Source organism: Euprymna scolopes, chromosome 6 (genome assembly GCF_053919585.1).
Source record: "Euprymna scolopes isolate OS-2025 chromosome 6, ASM5391958v1, whole genome shotgun sequence".
Lineage (NCBI taxonomy): Eukaryota > Metazoa > Mollusca > Cephalopoda > Sepiida > Sepiolidae > Euprymna > Euprymna scolopes.
Genome location: NC_136487.1, coordinates 111,732,267 through 111,741,492, shown reverse-complemented (window position 1 = coordinate 111,741,492; position 9,226 = coordinate 111,732,267). Strand labels below are relative to the sequence as shown.

General features: G+C 33.3%; 1 protein-coding gene across 1 annotated transcript in view; it reads left to right on the top strand.

Annotated features, from left to right (window-relative positions):
• Positions 1 to 5,020: 5,020 nt before the first annotated feature.
• Positions 5,021 to 9,226, top strand: part of LOC145277871 (coatomer subunit delta-like) — a 49,511-nt gene continuing 45,305 nt past the window's right edge. The window contains exon 1 of the mRNA XM_080129839.1: positions 5,021 to 5,180. Within this exon, the coding sequence (XP_079985965.1) occupies positions 5,178 to 5,180 (3 nt within the window). The 5' untranslated portion in view covers positions 5,021 to 5,177. The remainder of the gene's footprint in view (positions 5,181 to 9,226) is intronic.

The following is a 9,226-nucleotide window of genomic DNA, read 5'->3' as shown; positions in this document are numbered from 1 at the left end:
CAGTTCCACTTGCACTCATCAGTTTTCAGCAATACAGACTCACTTACATAATGTAACACTTCTAATAACAAAATAAAACAAGTTCTTTATATATAAATGTGAGGAGTTTATATGATTTTTTTTATTTTCTGCATCATTGCTGTTTCTCTTTACCATGTTTCAGGAATGGCTGTCGATCATATCATCTGTTTAACTAAGACAAATAAAACTTTTCATGCTTTCTTCAAGGCTTTATTTAAAGAGAATTGATTTAGAAGTGAGAGAGAGATTAATGTTATTGTAGCTAGTTATTTTTTTCTTAAACTTAACTTTCTAACAAGGAAACGAGTGACATATATGAGCAGAGAGCAAGGTAACATTTCACTTAGATTATTTCTAAAATTAGCAGCTGTGTGTCAGTCACACAGCTTACATCGAGAGACTTATCTGAAAACTTTAGTTTTCTCTCTGCTTGAAAGCATGACATTATTCTTCATCGTTTGACTCCTGCTTGTCTATGGTGTCTGACCTTTGCCCCCTACGTCAACTTTATGTCACCCATCTCTCATTCAACCCTGAGATGATTAAGGTCATCCTGACATGCACTAAATTTGACCCTTGTCAAAATAAGTGATTTCATCGATAATGCAGAAACCATTGCATTCTGTATTTCAATCATCCTTGCTGATGTGTGTTTCAGCACATTTGCACATCTGTTTTGTTAGCTACTCTTTCTCCACAACATTTCTAATTGATGCAATCAATTATCTGGGGAGAGGATTGTTGTTGTAGTTTCCTTGTTTACAATCCACATTTCTGCTAAGTTAAAGTGTTGGCTTTAGCTTTACCTACAATTACTTGCTGCAGCCGATAATTCCTTTCAACAAAAGAAAATGGCTTATTTTCTCTCTCTCACAAATGACCCTCGAATAAGACTTTCAATAATTTTGGTCCCATTAAATCAGCACGCAAAGTATTCATGACTGGTTCTTATTAAACATAATATGGTAAATAACACATTATTTAAATTGAGTCATATTATGAGCCAGGAATTTACTATCTGACAAGACATCTGTTGGTTACCATCTTACAAATATCTATAACCCACTTTCCATCCAATCAGAAGCAGCACCAACTTTTTGCTTTAAGACACAACTGCCCTTTTCTTGGCAACTTTTTACAACTATTTGCTGGGAACCAACTGCCATTTTCAGAGCAATTTTTCAAAAACTACTGCAATTCATCTTCTGTTCATCTAGAACACCTTGCTGGCCCTGCTTCCTAAGATAGCCTACCTCTTGAGCTCCAGGCGACATCCTCTCCAGCAGTCGGCAACATCATTCTGTCATTCCAGTTCTCATTAAGGTCATTCTGTCAATCCAGTCTTTGATGACATCTACATTGTCCAAGCTTACCTGAGTCACTTCTATAACCTCAGGAACATCTTGGTAGCATCTTCCTGTCAATTCTATCTGTTGTGACATCCTTCTACCTTTTCAGTTGCCCAGTAACATCTTCCTGGTGTCTTAGCTTCTGATAAAGTTTTCCTGCTGATCCAGTTTCCCACAATATCCTGCCACTTCAATTCCCAGTAATGTATTCCTGCTATTTCAGGTTCCAGTGATGTCCTCCTGCTATTCTAGCCCTTAGTGATGTCTAAATCAGCCAGATCTATCTGATGTTCTCTCTAATCTCAGGGACATCCATGTCAAGCTCTTGGTGATATTCTCTATATTTTGGTATCTTATTGGTGCAATAAATGTTACCTTTTATTTTTATACTTTTCGCCTGCATTTGTCATTTTTACTTTAACATCATCTTATTTTGTCTTGTGCCTTTTTTAGCTGGAAGACCAATAACCAGCATCAGCCTCTGCAACTACTAACCACACAAGTCAACCATTTTAATCTATTAATAGATCAAAAATCTCTGATGTGAAACTTCAGAACATGAAAGTCATTTTGAAGCCTTTAAATTGTCGATTAGAAAGTAATTGTATAAAAGTCTATAAAGACTATACAGAACCAACTGTGAAATCAATATGGTTATCCCCAAGTTCTGTGTGGTTTTTGACTTCTGGATTCTGCTGACTGTTCTGTTTCACGATGAAAGCCCCTCCTTATTAATGTTTACTTGTTTAAAAATATTTTGTTATTCGGAGGGGGGGGGAATAGCCAAGTTAGTTTTGCTTATTTTAAAACTTGTAAACATTAATCAGGAAGGACTTTTCCAGGGCATTCAACATGAAGCAAAACGGTCAGCATAAACTAGAAGTAAAAATAAACAAACAAAAAACATGCGGAACTTGGGTATAACCATTGATATAATTAGTTGGATCAATGAAGTGTTTGGTGCTTTTTTAGAATTACATTTTATTCAAAATATCTGTATGTGATGCTGCCAAGCTAATCAAAAACCTGACGGTATTCCAATTATAGTAATCAAAAAACTTCAACCAAAACTAGCGCCTATACATTGTCTTAAGGAGAACTGCTTCCCATCACCCTGGAAAATCTCATCAGTATGCCCTGGATTTAAGAATTCAGAAGATCGCTCATCCCCCTCTCTGTACAGGCCAATAAGTCTCCTGTGCGTCATAAGTAAGTTGTTGGAATCTGTGTTAAATAGATCAACCATCTCAGCAAAAATAACCTTCTTAGTGACACACAATATGGTTTCCGTTCTGCTAGATCTACAACAGATGTGCTTACAGTTATTTATATCTCATAGGATTAGCAAATCTCTTGACGGGGGAAACCTTTCTAGGGCAATTGCTCTTGACATATCAAAGGCCTTTGATAGGGTATGGCATAAAGGTTTACTTTACAAGATCTCCAGCTATGTTATAGCTGGAAATGTCTTCTCAATTATTAAATCATTTCTCTCTGATAGGTTAATAAGAGTAGTAGTTGATGGGCAAAAATCAGAAACTCACAGTATTAATGCTGGCGTCCCTCAGGGGTCGATCCTGGGCCCAACTCTTTTCCTGATCTACATTAATGATCTTCCAAATCACATCCTTACATCATTCATAGACATTTATGCTGATGACACTACCATTTATGGTAGCACATCTAAGACAGTAAACGACCAAGTTCTCTCCGATTCTCTCTCCTCTGATCTTGAGCACGTGGTACAATGGGGAAAAGAGTGGCTGGTTACTTTTAATGCATCTAAAACCAAGCTTCTCTCTTTACATCATCAGCTTTCTGATCCCCATCTGGTATCAACTGAAATGAATGGCTCTCGTCTTGGGGAAGCCTCAAGTTTTGACAAGCTTCTGGGCTTGATCTTGATCTTAAATGAAACACGTACATCAAATCTGTTGCCAAGACAGCTGGAAAAATGGTGGGATCCTTCTGTCGATCCAGTAGATATCTCACTGTTGATGCAATTCTCTATAAGAGCAAGGTACGTCCAAGGATGGAATACTGTTGCCACATCTGGGCAGGAGCTGCTAGAAAGGACTTGTCCTGCCTTGATAGAGTTCAAAATAGACTTCGTAGCCTCGGAGGAGATGTTCTTTTCTTTTCGCTGCAACCTCTATCTCACAGAAGAGATGTTGCAAGTTTGTCTCTGCTTTATCGTTATTTTCATGGAAAGTGTTCGACTGAGCTTCAATCTATTGTACCCCCTTGCCAAACTTTCACAAGAAACATTCGTCTAGCTGAAAACACTATCAATAATTCCCCCCACTCTTTATCTGTGCCTAAACCTAAACGTAGATTCCATGAACAAAGCTTCTTTCTTAGAACTGCACGCCTGTGGAATTGTCTTCTGTTTTCCTACTTTCCAGCTGACTAAAATATGGTTGTCTTCAAGTTCAACGTAAACAAGTTCTTGATGAGCCGTTCCACTTGTTAACAAATTTACCAAATTTCCATTACTAACGATTACTATATTGTCCAATTGACTACTGTACACTCTTAACCCTTATCCTCGAGTTGTCTTGGTCTTGATAAGTGGTTATGCCTATGTAAAAAAAAAAAAAAAAAAATGCAAAAACATTTTATGATATGCGTACTCGTCACGGAACGAAGATATCATATTCCAAAATATCGAGTAGCTATTTGATTGATCAAGTAGTTATTTTTTAACTAAGAAAATCAAATTTTATGAGGCAGCCATCATGCGCCGCATGGCCCATGCGGAGGGCAGGAGTCGCCATATTTTTTCGAATGTATAATAATTCAAGGGCGACAATTCAAGTCGACTACCGTGATTGTGTTTGTATTCAAAATAATTAAAATATTTTAACCACTAAAAATCGTAAAATTTGATTTCTTAATTAAAAAAAAAAAAAAAATGTACTTGAGCAATTTACTCGATTTTTTGGAAAATGACATCTTCGTTCCATGACAAGTGCGAGTATTATTTTTGCTTATTTATTTATTTTGATTAATCAGCACCTATTTTTTAAAAATAAAAATCCATTTTTAAAAAAAAATAAAACATTAATTTTCTCGCGCCTCTGTTGTATCAAATAAATCAAGTTGTTTTAGTTAAAAATACTTAAAAAATGTTCAGTAAAAACAAATTTCGCATAGTTTTTCAACAATAATTCTAATCCTATTCATACAATTCCGGCGAGATTTTTTTTTTTTTTTTTTTTTACTTGCACAAGTTCCACGTTTCGAATTGTCACAACACATGAACTACATGGAATTGCCGACGTCTGCAGTTTGGCCGAGTGTGAGAGTTACCGTCCCTGAATATAAATAAATGTCATATAATTTTAGTAACTCCAGATCAATCGAATACACAATTGCAATCAACAGACATTAATTTTTTTACGTCCCCAAAAATCACGATTGTTTTAGTTGAATTTATATTTGATTATTTTCTTAAAATAATTCTTTTTCTTTACTAGATGAGCCATAACCTTGCCCCATAAGCGAGTGGTGCAAGCTTTAGTTTCGTATTATTCATAGATTTGAAAGTCTATGTATTTAGGTCTAAATATATTATTTTTATTCATAAAACATATTTTTATACTGCATTTATATATTCTTTCAGATACTTATTGAAAAGAATTAAAAATACTAATTGTTTCATTGGTAGCTAGCTACATTGACGTGGCTACCGCCATCATAGCATAGTTTGTATTGGGTAAGACTCTTTTCATGATCTCGGGAAGTTGAGAGATTTTTAAAGAATTGTAGGGAACCTATATTAGGCCCGGAACTACAGAAATCACCATGGTAAGTATTGGATTTTATGTTTCGGTAACATTTTATTGGTTGTCATAAATAGTATGTTTTAAATTTAATGCATAGCACTTGTTTTGTGATCCACGAATGACGTCCGTCAAGCACACAATCATTAAAGATTACGTGTTCTTTGAGTTTCTTTTTTTTTATCAGAAATATATTTTTATTTATTCAAAATTTCATATCTATTTCATAAAAGTATGCGACTATTTGAAAAGTCATTAACAATAAAAAAATTTCTTAATATGAACGGTGAGCAAGATGGAAAAATAAAGATAGAAACGTAAACGTATCCTTGTCGTGAACCCTCATTTTGTGACCATTTATAAAAAAAAAAACATCCGAGTGTATATAAAAGAAAGAAAATGTCGTGGTTTTGTTTAATTCTTATTACTTTGATTATGAAAAGCACTTTCTTAAACTGTAATCAATATTGGTGTATAAAACAACGGTACATTTTTACTGTCAGAATAGCAAGTTTGATTGAAAAAAAAAAGTGCCTTTTAACTAGGCCTCTGACAGGAAGACCAATAATATGTAAGCAAAGTAACACTTACGTTGGCACACTTTTTTTTTTTTTTTTTTTTTTTACACCGTAGACTTCATATAAATTTAAAAATTTTTAGGACTTTTATAAAAACAACTTAACATGTTAAAATTATTATATTGCATATGAATGCTGCAATGTTTCTTTCTATTTGTTTTTCTTTAAGACGATACGCGTCTAAAACGCCCTTTTTCGTTGACCGTATTTTGCGGTAATTTTTTTACCCAATATTTAACCCTAACTTCGGGTCAAGATCAAAGTGTAGTATCTGTTCTTCAGGTGTTGCACTTCAATTTCTTGTTCTGTCAGTGGAGGAGAAATCCTTCACGACTGAGACAATTTTTATTTTTGTTCATTTTCTCCACATTAAAAAACGACCCTGGTGTATAACTCTGTCCCGTGGGGAGACATTGTAAATAAGAACTTTTATAACAATGGTTTAAACAAAACACGTATATATAATTTTTATTCATATTAAATTTATTTAATAGAGATTTAAGACTATTGTATTTGTAATCGTTTAATTGATTTTTAAATTACTTTTAATAAAGTCAAAAGTGGATTTTATCTCAATACTTGTAATGAATAGGTATCCAGAGAATTTCAATATTAAACGAATCGGTCTCGAGTATCGACGAAGAATCCAAAGTCAGTTCTGGAAATGGTCGAATCAATTAACGGTTTGAAAACCGTAAAAAAAAAAAAAAAAATAATAAAATAAAACTATTGATATTAAGTATACGAACGATTAGTTTAGGATTAAAGAATTTTTTAATTTTCCAAAAGAAAAAGAAAATTTTAAAATAATAATAAAGGTGGCTTAAACCGCTTGCTTCAACCATTTCCGGCACCGTCTCTTGATTTTTCGTCGATAGAATTTCTCTTATTTTATTTGTTTTTTCTTAAGACAACATATATTTACTCTCATTTTCATCTGACTTTCTGGTTAGGATTAAAGTGTAGTATCGCTTTGAGAGACCATCTTCCCAGATATTACCACTGCCTTTTAGAAAGGCATATGTTTATACTACCTGTCCTCTGAGGTGCTGTTGCTGTGCTCTTAGTTATGAAAGGAGTGCTGATGAGACTGCACGTGTTTTGGTTTCCATCCAAATTGCTCCCCCCCTCTCCCATTTTGGAGATAACTAGATATCCTCTCCCTCAACATTAATAACCGATCTTGTGTCCAACTTTGCCCTTGTGGGGGAGGTATATAAATATGGCCAACAATACATTTTTTCCCGGTCATCGGACTCTAAGTGTAGAATTTGTTCTCTGAGAAAACTATCCTCCCGGACATTACTGTCTATCTTCAGAGAATAGTGCCCTTCCCCTTCCCTTTATGCGTGATAAAGTGTTGACACAGCATGATTTTAATTCAAAGTGCCCCTTTTTGGGGTAGTGGGTGGACTGGATTTGCACCATATTAAAACTGTATTTAACTTTGACTTCATGGGGAAACAAGTGAATAAGTACAACGTACTTTCGAGGGGGGGGGGAGTAAGGAATCCAATAAGTAATTCTTTGTATTTAACATGTTTGACACGTAAACAACTGTTTTAACATATTTTTTTAGAGGCATTCATGTCGTGGCGAAATCGAAAAAAAACTATACAACTATTTTTACGAAACGATTTCATTTTTTTACCGACCTAAAAAGTTTTAAAATTCTGAAACCGTTTTAAAGTTTGTTTTTAATTTAGATAAGATTTTGTCATACCTGCCTGTTTATTGACTAGCAATCCAATATGGTTGCCGTCAGTTGTGACTAAGTTGTAAACGAGAAATAAATAAAAAAAAAAAAATGACAACTATTAACGGTCACAAAACACATTAAAATTTAATTTTTGGCTGATATTTAACTTATTGAAACTGTTTTTTCCAAATATGTTGCCATATCTTATGTTTGGCCACTTTTTTTTCTCAGGCCACTTTTTTTTCTAAGCCTTCGAGGCTCTGAAATAAAAATACAAAAGTTTCAGAACTGTAAAACTGTACAGGTTGGTAGAAAATTAAATTTTCTTGCATTTGATAAAAGTTATTTGTTGTATATTTTGTTTGTTTTCGATTTCTTGGATGTTAACTATACAACATGAATGCTCATAAATATTTTAAGATTACATTTTCTTTGCATCCAAATTTCATCAAAATAACTTAAACAAAAGAAAAAGAAATCACAAGTTAAAGCTGAAGAGAATCTCGCTATATTTATCCATTTTCACATGCTAAATTTACTGATTTGTGATTTTAGTAATAAGAATTCTAATACCATTGAAGAACTGTTTAGTTTGGTCTGATTATCAGTCAGACATCAAATGAATATTTATTTTGATGGAAATGAGTTTTTTGTTTGATATTGCATATTGCTGGATCTACAATTGTTCACTTCATTGGTAAAGGCCACTCTCTCCAACAAGCAGAAAAACAATTTATATTCAATTAGTTATTTATATAAGATATTATTTTGCTATTAAAAGGGGTTGATGTGCCACAAAAAAATGTTGGTACTTATGCACTTTTGCCACGGTGCTGAAATATTATTTTGAAAACCATTCTTAACATAAGTAATGGAAGGTGTTTTGTAACTATTCTGTGCTTCTACCTAACAGTTAAATAATAAAAAAAAGATATTGTGAAGTTTGAATTTAACATGAAAAAAAAAAAAATTTTAAAATAGCAAAAGCACCAACATTTTTTTAAATTTATTACATCAAATTATGAAAATTTTTAAAAAATTTATTACATCTAATTATGAAAATTAACTTAAAAAATACAAAGCTTTTCAGTTCAAGCCAGTGCTTGTTTTGTTTTACATCTTAAAAAAAAAAAAAAAAGACTTATATGAACTGACAGATACATAATTGTAACTTTATTAAATTTAATGAAAGAAAAAATTTAATTCATGCAAAAAAAATTGATTTATTTTTTCAAACGTAAAATTATTTTGCTCACAATAGTTGATGCAGTATGTTGATGCATGGAAGTAAAACCTGACCAGTGAGGATTGAGGACATGTGTTGCATAGAGAGAAGTGATACAATGAACTTGTAATGTAAGTCTTAACAGGCTTAAATCTGATTTTGGGGAAAATCTGGACAATATAGGAAGGTGTGTAGAACAGGATACGTTGATGGTATAGCCATGTTTAAAAAAAATGGATAATTCTTGGGTGAGTGGATGTAGTGAGGTGGTAAGGTCAGTTCACAGATGAAGTCCAAGGAAAACATAATAAAGTGATAAGAATGAACTTTAGGTTAATAAATTGACCAGAAACAGGTTAGTTTGAAAGTCAAAAACCATCTAATAAATGTAAAGTATGTAAAGTGGAGATAAAACCATTTATTTTCAAACCAATCATAATACGCTAAGAAATGATATCTCTTCATGAAGCTTTACTCAGCAGAATATTCTATTATTACTAGCTGAAATACCTTTTCAGGGTGAGGCCATTATACTGACACCTTTTAAGTGCAATAGAGTGGGACCCCAA